General features: G+C 61.0%; 1 protein-coding gene across 6 annotated transcripts in view; it reads right to left on the reverse strand.

Moving 5' to 3' along the window:
• Positions 1–297: 297 nt before the first annotated feature.
• The window catches only part of Ankmy1 (ankyrin repeat and MYND domain containing 1), a 55669-nt gene continuing 34474 nt past the window's right edge, over positions 298–21492 (reverse strand). For 3 of the 6 annotated variants that reach the window (XM_078018383.1, XM_040268150.2, XM_040268151.2), the window contains one exon: positions 18439–21133. In XM_078018383.1, the coding sequence (XP_077874509.1) occupies positions 20545–21133 (589 nt within the window). In that variant the 3' untranslated portion in view covers positions 18439–20544. Of the gene's footprint in view, positions 778–18438; positions 21134–21492 lie in introns of those variants that run through there. The other 3 variants (XM_078018384.1, XM_078018385.1, XM_078018386.1) reach the window with 3 other exon arrangements.

Genomic DNA, 21492 nt, shown 5'->3' on the forward strand with positions numbered 1-21492 from the left:
ATCTAGGCAGGCCCCACCCACCTTCCACCTCTGTCCACCCCTCTGGGTGTGGCGTGCAGTCCTCTCACCCTTAGCAGGTCCCAGTTCCTGCCGGGGGCCTCACTGTCCAGTGGGTGTTCTGGTGGTTCAGTCTGTCCCTTGCTCCCCAGGCACGGGGTCCTGTGTAGTCCCGAAGGCTGTAGCTGCCCGCCCGCCCCTGCTTGGGGGTGCCCTGTTCCTGTGGGTGCCCTGGCCCTGGCTCCTTGGCTGAGAAGCCACCACAGAGGCACTCAAAAGAAGCACCACTCTCCAGCACATGCCACCAACAGGGCACTTTATGTGAGCCCCGCAGCCGCCTGGTCTTCCCACACGGCCCTGGAGCCCAGGCCACACCGGTGTGCGAGCAGACCCCTGCTCTGGAGGACCAGGCCCTGGGGCACACTCCACACACCCCAGGGAGGGCATCTCCCAGAGGACATAGCTTCTGAGGGCCCGGCACAGGCCTCTGGAGACACTGACAGCAGCCAGGTCTGTGGTGGGCTGCCCTCCTCCACCTGCCCTCGAGTCCTGGGAGGCCCAGCAGCTCCCCTGGGATACAGGTGGTGGAGTCCTCTTCCCTGTCAGCCTCAGGGCTGGCGGAGCCCGCGCAGACCCAGGCAGCCGAGGCTCACTGGGGTTGGCAGACAGGACTGCTGTGTTTCATCTGGCCGGGCGGTGTCAGTGTCTTGGCCTTTAGAAACATCACCCTCTTACGCTGCTTCTGCACGTTCTCTCTGATTCGGGGTGAGTATGTCCTCACTGTGAGAGAGAGGAGCCCAGATGGGATGGACGCCTGGTGCAGGGCCACAGATGGAGGGGGCCACCTCAGCCGGCCTCATCGGGCTCTACCCTGGTGACCCAAGAGGCTGACCGGGAAGAGGCCCCCAGGCCCTCTCCATCCCTCATGGGATTTCGGGGAGCCATGACATCCTGACCAGCCCACACTGACAGCTAGAGAGTGGCCAGCTCCTCAGCTGCTCCCGGAGCGCCCCGCGCCACCTGAAGGCCATCCTGACAGGCCAGGTGGTGTCTGTGATGGACACGTGCAGGCACGAGTGCCCGGGTACACACACGCACACGCACATGTCAGTGACATGCCGGGTGCATATGAAGCACTGGAACACACCCATGTACACGACACACAGGCACACCCCTGTGCTTGCACATACCCACACACAGCATGGGCACACGCACACCCTCGTACATGCTTGACCACGCATCCATGCAAACACGCTCGTCACACCCCAGTGCACACATGCACGTGACACACTGCTCCCTCCAGGCCCTCAGCCTGCGTCCCACCTGGGGACAGGCCCTCCGTGGAGCAACATCACCGTGACCCAAGAGCTCCCCACATCCAGAATGGAGGCTGATTCCCCTCTACACCCACCTTCCCCCACCTTGTGTCACAGCTGAAATCATGGGAGGGTCACAAGGGCATGTACCCTGCAGGAAACTGAGGACAGATGACAGGGCACATGTCAGAGCTGTCAGAGATGGGGGCAGGCTGGGAAAGGAGATCCTGGGCACATGGCAGGTACCCAGGCTGGAGCCTGCCGAGGAGGGCCTCACTGACTCGGGCGTGGTGGGGAGGGTGGGGAGGTCACTGCCCAGCAGGCTGTCCCTCTATGCAGGGACACCTCCCGGGCAAGAACCCCCGCCCCCAATACAGGAACAAATGCATCACTCAGCCCACAAAGTGAGACTTCAGTGAGTCTCAACATCTCCCTCCTTTGATGTGGCCTCAAGTATGAGCAGAACCGCCCCGATTTCCAGCACAAGCCCCTTTCCACTCCCAGACTGGGCAGGACAGACAGGCCAGCCGAGAGCTCACAGGAGGAAGGGCCAGGCAAGGTCTAGTTGGAGCTGGTGGCGACAGCACAGTAGGCTGCTAAAACAAACCCTCCCCTCACACCCGAATGCTGGGGAAATCCCCTTTTCACCACGTCAGACACTAAGCTCCCAGAACTCAACCCTGTGTGCCCAAAAGGAAGTGGAGAACTGAGAAGCCACAGTGACCATCACAGTAAACATCAAGCTGGGGCTGGGGTGGGATGCGTGAGGCTGGATCGGGGACCCCAGGGGACCCAGACGCCTCAGAGCCACAAAAAGTCCTCCCTGGTGCTTGTTAAGGCCCAGGGGTTGTAGGCTGCCCAGGGTTTCAGGTGCAAGAGAAGTGTCCCCATAAGGAGTCAGTGCCTGGGGACGATGGAAAATGAGGGAATGTGGAAGAGTCCGGAGGTTTCACCCACTGGAAGGGGGGGGCTGCAGAGAAAGAATGCCAAGCCCCAGGAACCGGCACAGTGTCTCGAAATCACCACCCACCACAGCAGCCACCCCAGGTCCGGCACCGGAACTTCAGACAGGGGCAGCCCAGGTGGTCTGCAAGTCAGAGAAAAAAGGAGGGGAAATAGAAGCCACAAAGGGCAGATCTGTAGGAGCCTACGGACACGGGACTGTCGACGTCCCCCAGGGAGGGACACAGGCTCAGGGGCCTGCGGGCAGGAGGAACGGGCCCCACTGCCAGGACACTAGCCACGTTCTGTGGGAATACGAACATCCAGATTCGTGGCGCTCCAAGGACTCCCAGCAAGATCAGCCCGATGAGGGGCGTCCTGAGACACGTCATGACCAAGGAGAAGCAGCAGGAAGGGGCTCCTCCATCCGGGAAGTGGGGGGCCGACGTGGCAGGTGGAGGGGGTGGGGCAGCATGTTCGAGTTCTGAAAGGAAAAAGTAACTCCAAACAGGAAGCAGGAAGCCCTACCTGGCAGAGCTGCTCCTCAGAAATGAACGGGAGAGAAAATGTTCCCAGGCCTGAGATGGGGTGCCCCTCCCTGTGACTCCTGACTCACAAGGAATCCCAAATGCCATTCTTCACACTGAAACCACGCTGAGTGACATGGATCTACGTCACTGTCCACTCACGTTGTGGTCAGTCAGAGTGGTCACGCAGCAGTGGAGGAACATAGCGTGAAACAAGAACACTAGAGCTGCGGTGTGTCCTCATGGAAACGCCATTTTATAGAAAATATAGAGTGACATCGATCGTAGTAAGGGTCGGTCGGGGTGGGGAGTGGACGTGGGGAGTTCTGCATGCAATTAAAGGCTGTCAGTTTAAAATAGAATTTTGTGGCTGTAAGGTAGTTTATTTTTTATTATTAATAGGTGAGACCCTCACAAAGACCACAAAGGAAAAAATTCTAAAAGACACAAAAAAAAAAAAAAAAAGAAGAGGGAAAGGGATAAAAGTGTAACACTACAGAAGATCAACGATGACCCAGGAAGAGAGGAGGAAGGGACGGCGGGGACTGCAGAATAGTCAGAGGACACCCAGGGCAGAGTCGGGTCCTCCTACCAGTGATGAGCAAGTGGCCAGGTCCCCATCCACAGGACAGAGTGGCTGAAGGCCTCTCCTTAAAGCACCCAAGTGCACCTTGCGGACCAAAGGGAGCAAACAGCCACGGGGCAGCCCGGGCGGCTCCACTCACATCCGTGAGAACAGGTTTCAGTCCAAGTCACAGGAAGGACGACAGTGATTCCGGGAGGTCAGTTCCTCAAGAGACGCAGTGTGACTACAGGAGCACCAACATGGAGCACCTACATACAAAGAGCAGCTGGTGATTGAGCCAAAGGGAGAAGCGGGCCCACGGCACGGAGTGGGGAGCTTCAGCCCCGGGCCAGCCCTGGATCAGTCCTGGGTACAGGAAAAAAAACCCAGATGATCCAGAGAGAAAATCCACAGGGAAGCAGAGCACTTGAAACCAGACGGACCTACAGACACACAGAGAACGACATTTCCCCCGACAACAGGGAGAAGGCTCCTCTCAAGCCCACACGGGACCTTCCTCAGGACAGGTCGCGTCTTGGCCACAAAATGAGTCCTGACAAGTGTGGTACTGAGACCACAGCAGGTGCCTTTTCCAACACAAAGCAATCGACCCATAACAGGGGGTTTGGGGAAATTCACAAATATGCAGAAATTAACACACTCCTGAAAAACCAACGGACCCAAGAAGAAACTTGAAAGGGAATTTTAAAGAGAATCTTGAGACCAGTGCAAATGTAAACTCGACTTCCCAAACCTGAGCAGATACAGGTGCCAGACACTTCTAAAAGAGAAACCCTTAGTGATAAATGCCGACACTGAGAGATCTCCAGCAGCCCGGCTTCCCATCTCCAGGGACAGACCAGAACAAGACGAGCAGAGAGCAGGAAGAGGGACGTGCACACCAGAGCAGAAATAAATGGAAGGGAGACTGGAAAGATGACAGGGATGTCAATGAAACCGGAGTCAGTGCTGTGGAAAGGCAGAGTGAACCAGTGTTTCAGCTCTTCACAAATAAGTAGAGTTAGGAATGTAGGGTGCCCCAGGGACAGAAAGGACCCTCGGGGACTGCTGTGAAGCATCTCACGGGGACAAACTGCATGACCTAGAAGAGAAGGAAAAATCCGTCTACCAAGACCGTGCCGTGGAGAAACGAAAGGCGGTAGAGCAGTAACGGGCAAGGATGCGAAGGGCCGCCGCAGTCATCCCAGCCAGGAAACCCCAGACGGGCGGACGACTCAGGCATCCACACCAACCTCCTCAAGCCCACGAGGAAGGCACAATCACAACTCACCTCCCTCGGCCACACCCACACGCCCCCAGATGGGGCATGACAAGCAGCACCGACAGCGCCCCAGGGAGGTGGCAGGTGGCCTCAGCACAACACCAGCCAGAGGACAAGTCAGAACCACTCCACGGTGAAAGCTCGTCCGCCCAGATGAGGGACAAGGTGCCCACGCTCAGCTCCTCTCGTCGACCTGCTGCTGGAAGTCCTTCTAGAGCAATCAGACGAGGAGGAAAGTGAGACTTGAGCTCAGAAAGGCAGAAGCCGTCTAGGTCTGCACAGACATGACCTTGTGTATTTCCCTAAAGACGCACCAAAGAGCATCAGAAGTAATGAACAAATCAGTAAAGTTCCAGGAAACAGAGACATCCTAACTCAACCGAGGCTCTCCGAATTAACCATGAACTATCTGAAAAAGAAACTAAAGACATGATCCCATTTGCAATAGCATTAAAAATAAAATATTCAGGAATGAATCTAGCTAAGGAGGTGAAAGATCTACAAACTGAAAGTTAGAAAATCAAAAATACAAACCAATGGAAGGACAGTTCATGTTTTTGATTGGAAAAATTCACACTGATAAAATAGCCATACCAGCCCAAACAATCTCCAGATCAAAGCAAAGATGAGTAAGTGGGACTTCATCAAACCCAAAAGCTTTGCACAGCACATGAAAGGCAACCTGTGGGTGGGCAGGAACACTGGGGGACAGTGTCTCTGATAAGGGGTGAACATCCTGAATACATAAGGCACTTCCACAACTTGGTAATTAAAAGGCAACCTGAGGCTGGGCTGTAGCTCAGTGGGAGAGCGCTTGCCTACATGCCTGAGGTTCGAGTCTCAGCACACAGACAAATGAAGTCCAGGGACAACGAAAACAAAAGAAACCTGATGTGAAAGTGGACGAAGGCGCTCCACAGCCACTTCTTTAGGATGGCCACTGCCAAAAAGACCAGAGAGCAAGCTTGGAGAGAGTCGGAGCGGGGGCTGTGTGTGTCAGGCTGGGTGGACACACAGCCACAGCAGGACACAGCAGGAGGCTTCGTGAAACCTCCAACAGCCACCTGAGACCCACAGTCCACTGCAGGGTCCAGCGCGAAGCAGGCCAAGTCAGTGCGCTGAGGTCTCTGCTCTCCAGTGCAGGCAGCACCCACCGCGGCCCACACAGCATCACCCTGCAGGGCTGTCCGTGGGTCCCGTGGGCATGGCCCAGGAAGAGATGCGCCTGGGAAGGGCACGGAGCCCAAGAAGCCAGACACAGAAAGACGACACAGAAAGAAACCCCAAATCTCAGACCCAGGGACACAGCACAAAGACCCTGTGGGTGGCTGAGGTCAGCGGGCGGGAGTGGGGACCCTCTGGTCAAGGGCACCGACTTCAGTCAGCACCTAAGCCCTGGAGGTGTGGGCAGCGGGGCCACTGTAGTCGACAGCACCGTAGTGTCTACTTGAGACTCCTCTGGAGAGGAGGCCACACGGTCCTGGCCACACACGCATGCTCCTGTGCGCACTCACACAGTGGTAACTCTGGTGACAGGCCTGTCACTCTGTAGGGCCACTGTCTGGAACTCAGGGCCGGGGCAGGAGAGTTTCCCTCCCCTCCCCTCCCCCTCCCCTCTCCCCACCCCGGCTGGTCTTCAGGGGGCCCAGTCAGCATCCTTCCCTCCTACCTTGTGGATTGTAAAGGACTTTCCGCAGGATCTGTTTTCCTCTGAAGGACAGATGTCCTTGTGAAGGTCGCAGGACCCAAGGCTGGAGAGTCGCCAGGCCTGGCAGGAGGAGTCAGGCCCCTCACTGTGCACAACCCCGGGTCATTTTAGACTAGAACATTGACGACACTAGGCAGCGTACAAACACCATGACAACCTGGTGAGGAGCACTCAGAACCGGGGGCTCATCTCCTCTGGGCCTCTGCCCTTGGCACCCGATTCCCACCACCCGACTCTGGTGCTGATCTAGATGTACACAGAGGAAGCCATCACCAGAGTGGGCACTGTGTGTTAATGACCTCCATGAAGCTGAGGAAGGACACCAAGTGTCATGAAGTGTGGAGGAGGGGCCGAGGAAGGGCCCGGTGGGAGGGGAGGGGGTGGGAACAAGACCCCCATGGAGCCAGGCTCCACACAGCCCCAGGCTACAGGCCTGACTCTGGGCTTCATCTGGATGGCATTCTGGAAGGAGTGGCTTCCGGGCCAAGAGGGGGTGGGTAAAGGTCTCACATGGACACACTGAGCCACTGGCTGTCCACAGGAGAGGCTGAAACAGAGTCCCTACTTCTCACTAGCAACCAAAACTAAGTGACCTGCAGAAGAACCTTCAGAGCAAGGAACCAGAGACGCCCGGGGCCAGCTCTCCCAAAGGTGCAAGCCCTCGGGCCCAGAGGACAGGCGGACGCCGTGCTGCCCACTCGCTCACCAGCTGGTACAAGGAGGCACAGGGACTCGCAGGCCACCCACACATGGGGACCCACCACCGAGGCAGTGCCGCAGGAGCAGCAGCAAGATCACACAAGCCCAGGCATGGACTCCAGGTGGCCAGTGCACCCCAAATGCACCCCCTCGTGAGTCATGCGGTCATGGGGGACATGCAGAAGTGACTGCTGGGAGTCCCCTGGGCTGGCGGCCACAGGGCAGGTGGGGCTGCATCCACAGCAGCTCCCTGGAGTCAGGCACTGGAGCAGGGTGCCACCACGTGCTCGTGGGCCCTGATGGAGAGGCTCGGGCCCCTGGGCACTGTCATCCTCTGGTTAGCGGTCTGTATCAGGTCAGATCCAGGCTTCAGAGGTCCAGGAAGTGAGGTGGGGGCTGCAGGCTCCTTAAGGAGCTGCCCAGCCTGAGGCCGGGGACGCTGGCTGTGCCCAGAGAACACAGGAGCCCTGGCTTCCACGGGGAATCGTGGCACCCGCAGATTCCAGGCCGTCTCCAAGGCGGACTTCCTGGGGGGAACCCCCGCCACTCTCTCCCTCGGTGCCCCTTGGGCCCCTCCCCGCTCCCAGCCTCTCCTCCAAGGCTCCCGATGGCCACCTGGCCATCCCAGAGCAGCTTCCCGCCCTCCTGAGAAGCCAGGTGGTGGGGCCCACACTCCCTGCTCCCAGACAGAGTCCACCCAACCTCCAGTCCTGCCCCTGGCCACGGGCTCTGCTGGTCTCTCTGGGGCCCTGCAGGCCCTGGGAACATGGCCTTCCTGCCTCACACCTCCCCAGAGCACGTCCACCCGACACCACCATCCAGAGTGCTGGCCCCGTCCCCACCTCCCCCGAGTCTCATGTCCCTGCCTGGCCACTCCGATGGCCCACTGGCCTTCCTCTCGTCCCAGCCTCATCAGGATGTCACACCCCTCATTCCTGCCCTCTCCCCTCTCTGCCTCAGCCTCCCCGGCCCAATAGGCCTCTTTAGGCTGGGGCAGTGGCAGGCCACCTCTTACCCAGACAGGGGACACGGTGGCCTGAGCTGGGCTAAGTCTAGCCCAAGAGAAGACCCAAGAGTCCAGGTAGGTCACGTAGCAGGGGGGCCGGGAGAATCAAGAACAAGGGTCAGAGGGGACCAGGGGGCCAGGTGGCTACCTGGGCCCATTCTGAGCCACAGGAAGGGACTGGCCTTAGACACATCCTCAGTGAACTGACCCCTCACAGCTGCTGGCTAAGACCCCAGCATTAAGTCTAGCCCCGTGTGGCTCTGCAGGGCTCAGTTCAGTGGGGGACATCGGGGTGGCAGGAGGCAGAAGGGCCAGGGGACAGAGCCACCTAGATCTACAGGGCCGCTTCCGACCTCAGAACCTTCACAAGAAGGGGGGCCGCAGTGGGAGACAGCGGGAAACAGTGGGAGACAGCGGAGACAGTGGGGAGACAGTGGGGAGACAGTGGGGAGACAGTGGGAGACAGTGGGAGACAGTGGGAGACAGTGGGAGACAGTGGGGAGACAGTGGGGAGATGGAGACAGTGGGAGACAGTGGGGAGATAGAGGGAGACAGTGGGAGACAGTGGGGAGATAGAGGGAGACAGTGGGGAGACAGTGGGGAGACAGTGGAAGACAGTGGGGAGATAGAGGGAGACAGCGGGAGACAGTGGGGAGACAGTGGGGAGACAGTGGGAGACAGTGGGAGACAGTGGGGAGATAGAGGGAGACAGTGGGAGACAGTGGGGAGACAGTGGGGAGACAGTGGGAGACAGTGGGGAGATAGAGGGAGACAGTGGGGAGACAGTGGGGAGATAGAGGGAGACAGTGGGGAGACAGTGGGGAGACAGTGGGGAGACAGTGGGAGACAGTGGGGAGACAGTGGGGAGACAGTGGGGAGACAGTGGGGAGATAGAGGGAGTCAGTGGGAGACAGTGGGGAGATAGAGGGAGACAGTGGGGAGACAGCGGGAGACAGTGGGAGACAGTGGGGAGACAGTGGGAGACAGTGGGGAGACAGTGGAAGACAGTGGGGAGATAGAGGGAGACAGCGGGAGACAGTGGGGAGACAGTGGGGAGACAGTGGGAGACAGTGGGAGACAGTGGGGAGATAGAGGGAGACAGTGGGAGACAGTGGGGAGACAGTGGGGAGACAGTGGGAGACAGTGGGGAGATAGAGGGAGACAGTGGGGAGACAGTGGGGAGACAGTGGGGAGATAGAGGGAGACAGTGGGGAGACAGTGGGGAGACAGTGGGAGACAGTGGGGAGATAGAGGGAGTCAGTGGGAGACAGTGGGGAGATAGAGGGAGACAGTGGGGAGACAGCGGGAGACAGTGGGGAGACAGTGGGGAGACAGTGGGAGACAGCGGGAGACAGTGGGGAGACAGCGGGAGACAGTGGGGAGACAGTGGGAGACAGTGGGGAGACAGTGGGGAGATAGAGGGAGACAGTGGGAGACAGTGGGAGACAGTGGGGAGACAGTGGAAGACAGTGGGGAGATAGAGGGAGACAGTGGGGAGACAGTGGGAGACAGTGGGGAGACAGTGGAAGACAGTGGGGAGACAGTGGGAGACAGTGGGGAGACAGTGGGGAGATGGAGACAGTGGGAGACAGTGGGGAGATAGAGGGAGACAGTGGGAGACAGTGGGGAGATAGAGGGAGACAGTGGGGAGACAGTGGAAGACAGTGGGGAGATAGAGGGAGACAGCGGGAGACAGTGGGGAGACAGTGGGAGACAGTGGGAGACAGTGGGAGACAGTGGGGAGACAGTGGGGAGATGGAGACAGTGGGAGACAGTGGGGAGATAGAGGGAGACAGTGGGAGACAGTGGGGAGATAGAGGGAGACAGTGGGAGACAGTGGGGAGATAGAGGGAGACAGTGGGAGACAGCGGGAGACAGTGGAAGACAGTGGGGAGATAGAGGGAGACAGTGGGAGACAGTGGGGAGATAGAGGGAGACAGTGGGAGACAGCGGGGAGATAGAGGGAGGCAGCGGGAGACAGTGGAAGACAGTGGGGAGATAGAGGGAGACAGCGGGAGACAGTGGAAGACAGTGGGGAGACAGTGGGAGACAGTGGGGAGATAGAGGGAGTCAGTGGGAGACAGTGGGGAGATAGAGGGAGACAGTGGGGAGACAGTGGGAGACAGTGGGGAGACAGTGGGGAGACAGTGGGGAGACAGTGGGGAGATAGAGGGAGACAGCGGGAGACAGTGGAAGACAGTGGGGAGACAGTGGGAGACAGTGGGGAGACAGTGGGAGACAGTGGGAGACAGTGGGGAGATAGAGGGAGACAGCGGGAGACAGTGGAAGACAGTGGGGAGATAGAGGGAGACAGTGGGGAGACAGTGGGAGACAGTGGGAGACAGTGGGAGACAGTGGGAGACAGTGGGGAGACAGTGGGGAGATAGAGGGAGACAGTGGGGAGACAGTGGGAGACAGTGGGAGACAGTGGGAGACAGTGGGAGACAGTGGGGAGACAGTGGGGAGATAGAGGGAGACAGTGGGGAGATAGAGGGAGACAGTGGGGAGACAGTGGGAGACAGTGGGAGACAGTGGGAGACAGTGGGAGACAGTGGGAGACAGTGGGGAGACAGTGGGGAGATAGAGGGAGACAGTGGGGAGACAGTGGGGAGATAGAGGGAGACAGTGGGGAGACAGTGGGGAGACAGTGGGAGACAGTGGGAGACAGTGGGAGACAGTGGGAGACAGTGGGGAGACAGTGGGGAGATAGAGGGAGACAGTGGGGAGACAGTGGGGAGATAGAGGGAGACAGTGGGGAGACAGTGGGGAGACAGTGGGAGACAGTGGGAGACAGTGGGAGACAGTGGGAGACAGTGGGGAGACAGTGGGGAGATAGAGGGAGACAGTGGGGAGACAGTGGGAGACAGTGGGGAGACAGTGGGAGACAGTGGGAGACAGTGGGGAGATAGAGGGAGACAGTGGAAGACAGTGGGGAGATAGAGGGAGACAGTGGGGAGACAGTGGGGAGACAGTGGGAGACAGCGGAGACAGTGGGGAGACAGTGGGAGACAGTGGGAGACAGTGGGAGACAGTGGGAGACAGTGGGAGACAGCGGGAGACAGTGGGGGACAGTGGGGAGACAGTGGAAGACAGTGGGGAGATAGAGGGAGACAGTGGGGAGACAGTGGGAGACAGTGGGGAGACAGTGGAAGACAGTGGGGAGATAGAGGGAGACAGCGGGAGACAGTGGGGAGACAGTGGGAGACAGTGGGAGACAGTGGGAGACAGTGGGGAGACAGTGGGGAGATGGAGACAGTGGGAGACAGTGGGGAGATAGAGGGAGACAGTGGAAGACAGTGGGGAGATAGAGGGAGACAGTGGGAGACAGTGGGGAGATAGAGGGAGACAGTGGGAGACAGTGGGGAGATAGAGGGAGACAGTGGGAGACAGCGGGAGACAGTGGAAGACAGTGGGGAGATAGAGGGAGACAGTGGGAGACAGTGGGGAGATAGAGGGAGACAGCGGGAGACAGTGGAAGACAGTGGGGAGATAGAGGGAGACAGTGGGGAGACAGTGGGAGACAGTGGGGAGACAGTGGGGAGACAGTGGGGAGACAGTGGGAGACAGTGGGGAGATAGAGGGAGACAGCGGGAGACAGTGGAAGACAGTGGGGAGACAGTGGGAGACAGTGGGGAGACAGTGGGAGACAGTGGGGAGATAGAGGGAGACAGCGGGAGACAGTGGAAGACAGTGGGGAGACAGTGGGAGACAGTGGGGAGACAGTGGGAGACAGTGGGAGACAGTGGGGAGATAGAGGGAGACAGCGGGAGACAGTGGAAGACAGTGGGGAGACAGTGGGAGACAGTGGGGAGACAGTGGGAGACAGTGGGAGACAGTGGGGAGATAGAGGGAGACAGTGGGGAGACAGTGGGAGACAGTGGGAGACAGTGGGAGACAGTGGGGAGACAGTGGGGAGATAGAGGGAGACAGTGGGGAGACAGTGGGAGACAGTGGGAGACAGTGGGAGACAGTGGGAGACAGTGGGGAGACAGTGGGGAGATAGAGGGAGACAGTGGGGAGACAGTGGGGAGATAGAGGGAGACAGTGGGGAGACAGTGGGAGACAGTGGGAGACAGTGGGAGACAGTGGGAGACAGTGGGAGACAGTGGGGAGACAGTGGGGAGATAGAGGGAGACAGTGGGGAGACAGTGGGAGACAGTGGGAGACAGTGGGGAGACAGTGGGAGACAGTGGGGAGACAGTGGGGAGATAGAGGGAGACAGTGGGAGACAGTGGGGAGATAGAGGGAGACAGTGGGGAGACAGTGGGGAGACAGTGGGAGACAGCGGAGACAGTGGGGAGACAGTGGGAGACAGTGGGAGACAGTGGGGAGACAGTGGGGAGACAGTGGGAGACAGTGGGGAGATAGAGGGAGACAGCGGGAGACAGTGGAAGACAGTGGGGAGATAGAGGGAGACAGTGGGGAGACAGTGGGGAGATAGAGGGAGACAGTGGGAAGACAGTGGGGAGACAGTGGGGAGACAGCGGGAGACAGTGGGAGAGACAGCGGGAGACAGTGGGAGACAGTGGGAGACAGTGGGAGACAGCGGGAGACAGTGGGGGACAGTGGGAGACAGTGGGGAGACAGTGGGAGACAGTGGGGGACAGCGGAGACAGTGGGGAGACAGTGGGAGACAGTGGGGAGACAGTGGGGAGACAGCGGGAGACAGTGGGGAGACAGTGGGAGACAGTGGGGAGACAGTGGGGAGATGGAGACAGTGGGAGACAGTGGGGAGACAGTGGGGAGACAGTGGGAGACAGTGGGGAGACAGTGGGGAGACAGCGGGAGACAGTGGGGAGACAGTGGGAGACAGTGGGAGACAGCGGGAGACAGTGGGAGACAGTGGGAGACAGTGGGGAGACAGTGGGGAGACAGTGGGGAGACAGTGGGAGACAGTGGGAGACAGTGGGAGACAGTGGGAGTCAGTGGGAGAGACAGGGGGGAGACAGTGGGGAGACAGTGGGAGACAGTGGGGAGATAGAGGGAGACAGCGGGAGACAGTGGAAGACAGTGGGAGACAGCGGGAGACAGTGGGGGACAGTGGGAGACAGTGGGGAGATAGAGGGAGACAGCGGGAGACAGTGGAAGACAGTGGGAGACAGCGGGAGACAGTGGGGGACAGTGGGAAGACAGTGGGGAGACAGCGGGAGACAGTGGGGAGACAGTGGGAAGACAGTGGGGAGACAGGGGGGAGACAGCGGGAGACAGTGGGAGACAGTGGGAGACAGTGGGGAGACAGTGGGGAGACAGTGGGAGACAGTGGGAGACAGTGGGGAGACAGTGGGGAGACAGTGGGGGACAGTGGGAGACAGTGGGGAGATAGAGGGAGACAGTGGGGAGACAGTGGGAGACAGTGGGGAGACAGTGGGGAGACAGTGGGAGACAGTGGGGAGACAGTGGGGAGACAGCGGGAGACAGTGGGGAGACAGTGGGAAGACAGTGGGGAGACAGCGGGAGACAGTGGGAGAGACAGCGGGAGACAGTGGGAGACAGTGGGGAGACAGTGGGAAGACAGTGGGGAGACAGTGGGGAGACAGCGGGAGACAGTGGGGAGACAGTGGGAAGACAGTGGGGAGACAGCGGGAGACAGTGGGAGAGACAGCGGGAGACAGTGGGAGACAGTGGGGAGACAGTGGGAAGACAGTGGGGAGACAGTGGGGAGACAGCGGGAGACAGTGGGGAGACAGTGGGAAGACAGTGGGGAGACAGGGGGGAGACAGCGGGAGACAGTGGGAGACAGTGGGAGACAGTGGGGAGACAGTGGGGAGACAGCGGGAGACAGTGGGAGACAGTGGGGAGACAGTGGGAGACAGTGGGAGACAGTGGGGAGATAGAGGGAGACAGTGGGGAGACAGTGGGAGACAGTGGGAGACAGTGGGAGACAGTGGGAGACAGTGGGAGACAGTGGGGAGACAGTGGGAGACAGCGGAGACAGTGGGGAGACAGTGGGAGACAGTGGGAGACAGTGGGAAGACAGTGGGAGAGACAGCGGGAGACAGTGGGAGACAGTGGGGAGACAGCGGGAGACAGTGGGAGACAGTGGGGAGATAGAGGGAGACAGTGGGGAGACAGTGGGAGACAGTGGGGAGACAGGGGGGAGACAGCGGGGAGACAGTGGGAGACAGGGGGGAGACAGTGGGAGACAGTGGGGAGACAGGGGGGAGACAGCGGGGAGACAGTGGGAGACAGGGGGGAGACAGTGGGAGACAGTGGGAGACAGTGGGAGACAGTGGGGAGATAGTGGGAGATAGTGGGAGACAGTGGGAGACAGTGGGGAGATAGTGGGAGACAGTGGGAGACAGTGGGAGACAGTGGGAGACAGTGGGGAGACAGGGGGGAGACAGCGGGAGACAGTGGGGAGACAGGGGGGAGACAGCGGGGAGACAGTGGGAAGACAGTGGGGAGACAGCGGGGAGACAGCGGGAGACAGTGGGAGACAGTGGGGAGACAGTGGGAGACAGTGGGAAGACAGTGGGGAGACAGCGGGAGACAGTGGGAGACAGTGGGAGACAGTGGGGAGACAGTGGGAGACAGTGGGGAGACAGCGGGAGACAGTGGGAGACAGTGGGAGACAGTGGGAGACAGTGGGGAGACAGCGGGAGACAGTGGGAGACAGTGGGAGACAGTGGGGAGACAGTGGGGAGACAGCGGGAGACAGTGGGAGACAGTGGGAGACAGCGGGGAGACAGTGGGAGACAGTGGGAGACAGTGGGGAGATAGTGGGAGACAGTGGGAGACAGTGGGAGACAGTGGGAGACAGTGGGCCACAGTGGGCCACAGTGGGGAGACAGTGGGAGACAGCGGGAGACAGTGGGAGACAGTGGGAGACAGTGGGGAGACAGTGGGGAGACAGCGGGAGACAGTGGGAGACAGTGGGAGACAGTGGGGAGATAGTGGGAGACAGTGGGAGACAGTGGGAGACAGTGGGAGACAGTGGGCCACAGTGGGCCACAGTGGGGAGACAGTGGGAGACAGCGGGAGACAGTGGGAGACAGTGGGAGACAGTGGGGAGACAGGGGGAGACAGCGGGAGACAGTGGGAGACAGTGGGAGACAGCGGAGACAGCGGGAGACAGTGGGAGACAGTGGGAGACAGTGGGGAGATAGTGGGAGACAGCGGGAGACAGTGGGAGACAGTGGGGAGACAGCGGGAGACAGTGGGAGACAGTGGGGAGATAGAGGGAGACAGTGGGAGACAGTGGGAGACAGTGGGAGACAGTGGGGAGACAGTGGGAGACAGTGGGGAGACAGCGGGAGACAGTGGGAGACAGTGGGGAGATAGAGGGAGACAGTGGGGAGACAGTGGGGAGATAGAGGGAGACAGTGGGGAGACAGTGGGAGACAGTGGGAGACAGCGGGAGACAGTGGGAGACAGTGGGGAGACAGTGGGAGACAGCGGGGAGACAGTGGGAGACAGTGGGAGACAGTGGGGAGATAGTGGGAGACAGTGGGAGACAGTGGGAGACAGTGGGAGACAGTGGACCAGCACTCACGGGCAGGCTCCCCTTCCAGAGGGCAGGCCAGGCCTTGAGGGGACTGGGACTCAGTGTGGAGTGTGAGGGGCAGGGGCAGAGGCCACCTGAACCATCCTGATGTGGGTCACCAGTGTGTGTGTGAGGTGTTGTCCCCAGAAGAGCTTGGACAAGTGGGGTCCAGGGACTGCATGGGCCGCAGCACGCCAAGGGAGGCCAGTCCTGGATCTCGGGCCACACGTGCAAGGGCCCGTACTGCCCCGGGGCTGCATGGGCTGCAGGGCAGGACCCCTCCTCCAGCCCCCCAAAGACAAGCCCAAGGTTCCGACTCGGCGAGCGGGCCAGCCTGCTCTGTCCTTGCCCTCCTCGTCTGTCTCACCAGGGCCTCCTTCCTCCTGCCCCTGCCCACCGACCCCCATCTCTCCATTTTCCATCCCTCCTTCGGGGACGAAGGCCTCTCCAGTCCCTCCCTCGTCCTGGTTCCCAGGCCCCATCTGACCTCTCAGGAACAGCAGCTTGGGAGCAGTGCCAGAGGGCTGGCCGTCCCCAGCTGCTGTCATGGAGTACTGGCCGTGGCTCACCTCCTCTGAGTGCCCCACTGCAGGCCCCGCTGCCCAGCTGTGGAGTGCTGGACATGAGTCTCCTCTGAGCCGGGTGAGCCCGAGCAGTGTCCCAGCAGCCCTCAGCCTCACCCACCCCAGAGTCTCCACCCCAAGGACCCTGGCCAGGTGGGCAGGTCCGGGCAGGTGGGGGCCCCAAGGGCTGCTCACCCAGTGGGCACCTCAGAAGAGGTGCTGGCCTGGAACCAGAGGCACTCATGGCCAGGCTGGAACTGGCAGTCAGGGTCCAGCAGCTGAACGGCCAGGGGCATGGACAGATATCCCCCTGCCTTTCCTGACCTGAAGACCACCAGCTCCGCGCTCCACCCTGGGACAGGCAGGAAGCTGCCCCCACCCTCCTGTTCCCCTTCCCAGCTGGGGGCACCACAGGGGCTGAAGGACAGGAAGGAGCTGGACCACAGAGCCACAGCTGGGTGCTGAGAGTCCAGGGAGGTACAGGCCACGCTGAAGAGGTCCAGAGGCGGCAGGAGAGCCCCCCACCTGGCCAGGGGCTGCCCCGGCCTGCGGCACTCCTGAGTGAGATCACCACTCAGTGGCCGTCCCAGAGCCGTGTGCCCAGAACTGGGGCCGGCACTGTGCCAGCCAGGTGGGAGGTAGGCCCACTCAGAGTGGCCAGGTGGCCTCCACCCTCCATGTGCGTGAGCAAGAACATCCTTTTGCTCAGAGCTCCCTGGGGTAAGGCCTGGAGACCCTTGGTCCACAGTAGGGAAGACAGAGCCAGGTGGCCCAGGCCCCTGGGCGCGGAGGCTGCTCTGGGCGATGGCTGTCCATGGTCCCTCCCCAGCCTCCTGCCTCCACTTCCCATGGGGAGAACCGTCAAGCTGAGGGTCTTTCCAGCACAGGCCCCACGGGCCCCGCAGCCCCTCCCTGCTGTGGCGAGTGACCCCACAGGCACGAGACCTGGCGCCGTCTTTTCCGCTCTCTCCCGGTGCCCATCATCCCACCCAGCGAGCGTGACCACCCTCCCACACCACCCACTCTGCGGGAACCTGCTCCCAGCACAGGGACCAGTCACTTGTCCCTGGCCCCAGAGGGCCAGGGCTCACTGTGGAGCTGACCCAGAAGAGGAGTGACCAGCAGCTTGGAGCCCACAGGTGCTGGCAGGCACAGGCAGCAGGCACCCCGCTGGAGCCTGAGCAGCCTCAGTGGGTGGCCACAGGACCCGAGCGTCGAGCAGGGAATAGGCTGTCCCTGTGTGGACGCAGGAGTCAGCATGCTCCAGGGCAGGAGGGAGGCAGGGACACTGTGGCAGAAGGTTCCCTAAGTGGCTCCAGGGGCATCAGTGGGACGTGACATGTGACAGGGAGGATCCAGGACGGTTCCCCTCCAGAGGAAGCCGACTGCACCACAGCACCCTCCATCACCTGGGGTCAGCCCTGGCACGGTGCCACAGTCTCCCCATCAAGCCAGGCAGAGTGACCAGCAAGACACTCTGAGCTGGACAGATCCAGTTCCTCTGGATTCGCTGTGGGGGAGCGAATGGGGGAGCTAGCTTGCTGGCAGGAGCCACACGAGCCGCAGGTGGACACCACTGAGCCCAGAACAGCCACCACAGCGTGCAGCGCCCACGGAGGTCCTGACATGGTCACCACTGGTCATCCCCAGACAGACCTCGCTAGGTGCCTCTCCTACTTTACACAAAACTGATTCTGGGCTGATTCTAAAACCACAGGTAACAGCAGTGCCCTGAGATGGCTGTGAAGTGCAGGCAAAGGTCACCCTTGTGCCCTGGTCCCCTCTGGGGATGGCTCCCTGTGCCTGCCTGTCAGCCCAACCCTGCAGGACGGGACAGATGGGCTCAACACATACTGACACTTTCACGCAGTGAGGGTCACACTGAGGCAGAAGAGGAACGCGATGCTGTCGGGTCCAGCCCCATCAGGAGACAACCGTCCAGGAGCAGGAGGGGAGAGGGACATGAGACGGTCACACTGGTTGGCACTCGCGACCTGTGGCATGGGCCCACCGCTCCCAACACCACCTTCCCCCGAGCCCCGGAGGGCACAGGACTGGCCCTGGGAAACCGAAGGCGTGGCTTCCCGGGGCTCAGCTGATGGGTGAAGAGGGCACAGATCTGAGTGGGCAGAGCCTCAGAGCCACGCAGTAGAAGGGGCCAGTGACCACCTGCAGGCAGAGTGCGGAATGACCAGCAAGACAGTCCCTGAGGGGCGTGTGTGAGGGTGTGTGGGGAAAGGGCTGGTGTGCACAGACGGAAGCCTGAAGGGACACGCCGATGCCACCCTCAGTCACTGCCACCCTAGCCTTTGTCCCCTTTCTTAACAAAAAGTGCACTTTCCACACAGAATAAAAAACATGAAGCCATTTTCATTGGGGAAAATGATGTTCTAGAAAAATCCTGAAGAGCATGGGAGGGGGTCCGTGGTCTTGGAGCATGCAGAGGGCACCCCGTTTTACACACAAGTGTGCGTGCCTGCCTGTGTGCCTGAGCATCTCTGGAAGGACTCGGGCTGGCCACGGCCACTTCTGGGGTCAGGACCTGACCCTGGCACTTGCTCTCTTGGGCTTCGTGTTCTCTAACGTGGAGAATTAAGTGTAACTGCAAATAAGAGGTCAGGCCAGCAGCGTCTTCCCTACCCACAGGGACAGCTGCTGACCCCCAGCACAGCCCCTACCTGGGCCGTGGCCAGCGGTGACCCTCCAGCTCCCCCCTGCTGACAACCAGCCTGGCCTGCCACCCCTGCTGGAGCCCTGCGCACCCGGAGGCAGAGCTCCGCGCAGGGGCTCCTCGCTGTGCCCGGTGCCTTCCTCACCCCTTACGGGAGCCTTGGCTGGGCAGCCCCAGGGAGACTGCTGCCCGCTGCCCGTGGAGCCCATCTTGACAGAGACCAAGAAAACAGGGAGAACCTTCACGCAGCATCTGGACGGCCCCCCGCACTACTCCACTCCAGACCCCAGAGGGCGCACCCTCTTCCTCTGCCACCGGTCCCACCCTCGGCCACTCTGCTGGCCGCAGCAAACCTCAGCTCATGGTCCCAGCCCCCGGAAGCCCCCTCCCAGGTCACTGCCCGCCCTCCTCCTGTCTCCACCAAGGCAGGACTGGGTGTCCCGCCAGCCCTGGTCTACATGGCGTGGCTGCTGTCCACCTCCCTCTCATCAAGGAGGTCACTGAGGGTGCTGCACATGTTGCCCCCAGGCCCCAGCACATGACAGACTCTTAGGAAATGAACCCTGGGCCCCATCAGACCCTGTGCCGAGGGAAGGACGCAGATGCAGCCTCCCGTCTGAGCAGGGATCTGCCAGTCTCTGGGAACTCCTTGGTCCAGAGGCCATCTCTGCAGCACAGTCCAGCCCTACCCGCTCATCCTCCTGCAGCAGGGCCCGCTTCGCTCTGGACATGACCCCGGCTGCCCTGCCGTGGGGCTCATCGAAAGCTGATGGCTTCTCCTCTCTTCTCCCCCCACCTCCCCAGCCCTGGGAGAAGCAAACCACCCTTCTCCAGCCCAGGCCGGGCTGCCTGACCCCAAGCACACCAGGGAGCGACTCGGGCTTCAGGGACAGTGCCCAGAGGCCCGAGAGCGGCTGGCTCTCAAGGCCGCGGTGAGTGGTGGCCCTGCCCACCCGGAAGCAGCCTTGGCCCGGCTCTGTAAAAGCCCTCCGTTCCCCTGAGGGGCAGAGCCCCAGCCCCGGGGCCTGAGTCCCCGCGCTCCTCCTTGGCTAGCAGAGCAATCAAACTTCCTTTTTATCAAAACTATGGCCTGAGTATTGGAGCAGCAAGGGGGACAGGGACTGAGCTCCCAGTAACACTCCCAGCCTTCCTCCTGACCTGAAAGACAAAGCACAGCCAGCCCAGGCCCCGTGGGAGCCGGTGAGGCCTCACGGCTGGCGCCCACACAGGCCTAGGGCCTGGGACGTCACCCTGTGCGGGCGGAGTGGGCGCAGACGGTGAAGAGCTTGCAGGGGGCCACTTTATTGAGCAAGGCGCCTCAGTGACTTCCTGTATCAGCTCCCACAGGGGCCAGCAGCCTGGAGGTGGCCCAAGGCAGTGAGACGTGGGCACAGCCCTGCCCCGCCTGGCCCAGGTCCAGTGCTGCCCCTTCACTGACCGTCTTCTGCCTCCCTGAACACATCCTTCCAGCGGGATGCTACAGGGGGAAGAGGCGCTGCGGGGGGCCTGGACCAGCCCCAGGGAGGCCAGGCCCAGGACTGGGGACTCAGCTTGGCTCAGTGTCCACGGAGCCTTGCCACCTGGGTCAAAGGGCTGCTGCACCATTCCCCCCCAGCAGGGGAGTGCTGGAGCCCCCCAGGGGGACCTGCAGTGGCCCTGTGTGCTCTGGCCAGTGTTTCCTGAGCTGTCTGCAGCCAGGTCTGCAAACGGAAGGGCCCACTTCTGCGTGCACCAGCAGGGGCCATCACTAGAAGTCCCACTTTATGAGGGATGACCTGAAGGTGTTCAGCACATGGACTCAAAGTAGTGTGCCAGGGCAGGGCCCATGGGCAGCTCAGAGACAGCTCCAGTCTCTGCTCCCTTTGGACCCCCCCTCCTGGTGTGGCACAGGGCCCCTCCCTCTGCTGGCCCTGATGGCACCAAGGCAGGGTGGGGTGGGCAGACCAGGCTGATTCCAGAAGACACCTGTCCACCTTTACAGAGCCACGATGTCTGAGAGGGAGAAATTGACCAGAGGCCCATGGACTGTGGTCTCTGGGGACTGGTGTCCAGGAGAGCTCCTGACCCCTGAGAACAGAGCCCAGGGGTCAGCAGAGCAGGCCCAGCTCTGTGGGGATGGGGACGTGCCATGGCCCAAGGAGCCTTAGAAAGGGCCCGGGTGCTGCTGAAGTTCTGGGAAGGGCTCTCGGACGCCTGCCTGGCCTCTGGCCTACCTGTGGCCATAATGTCACTGCAGTCCTTCCTGTGGAACTCGGTCCAGGCTCTGGCCTTGCAGTACTTGCTGCAGGTCAGGATCCCATAGCAGCGGGTGCAGGGTGTGAGGCGGACCCCGATGGAGCGGCCACACTGGTAGCAGAACTTGAAGAAGGGGAGGCTGTGGGAAAGCCCCGGGTCAGGAGGAGGTGCCCCCTGGGGGGGGACAGTTGAGCTGCCGGGGCCTGCTCAGCCACCCCCACCCATGGGCAGCTGCCACAGGTGGAGGCATCCAGCGAGTGCCCCAGACAGGAGACAGACGCGCTGGGAGCCCTGGGAGGCACGGGCACACTCCTCCCGTGAGGGCTGGCCACGTGGACAGTGGACATCTACCTGGAGACAGCGGCCGCAGTGTGAGGGCCGAGGGGACCCCACACACAGGGGGAAACGCCTGGGTGCCGATCTGGTGAGAGGGCTGGCTCCTCGGGGGCAGACCTCGGGCCTGCCCTGGTCACCTCTCCCCCTGAATCGGGTCCCTGG

The sequence above is a fragment of the Ictidomys tridecemlineatus genome, chromosome 7 (genome assembly GCF_052094955.1).
Source record: "Ictidomys tridecemlineatus isolate mIctTri1 chromosome 7, mIctTri1.hap1, whole genome shotgun sequence".
In the NCBI taxonomy this organism is placed as follows: Eukaryota; Metazoa; Chordata; class Mammalia; order Rodentia; family Sciuridae; genus Ictidomys; species Ictidomys tridecemlineatus.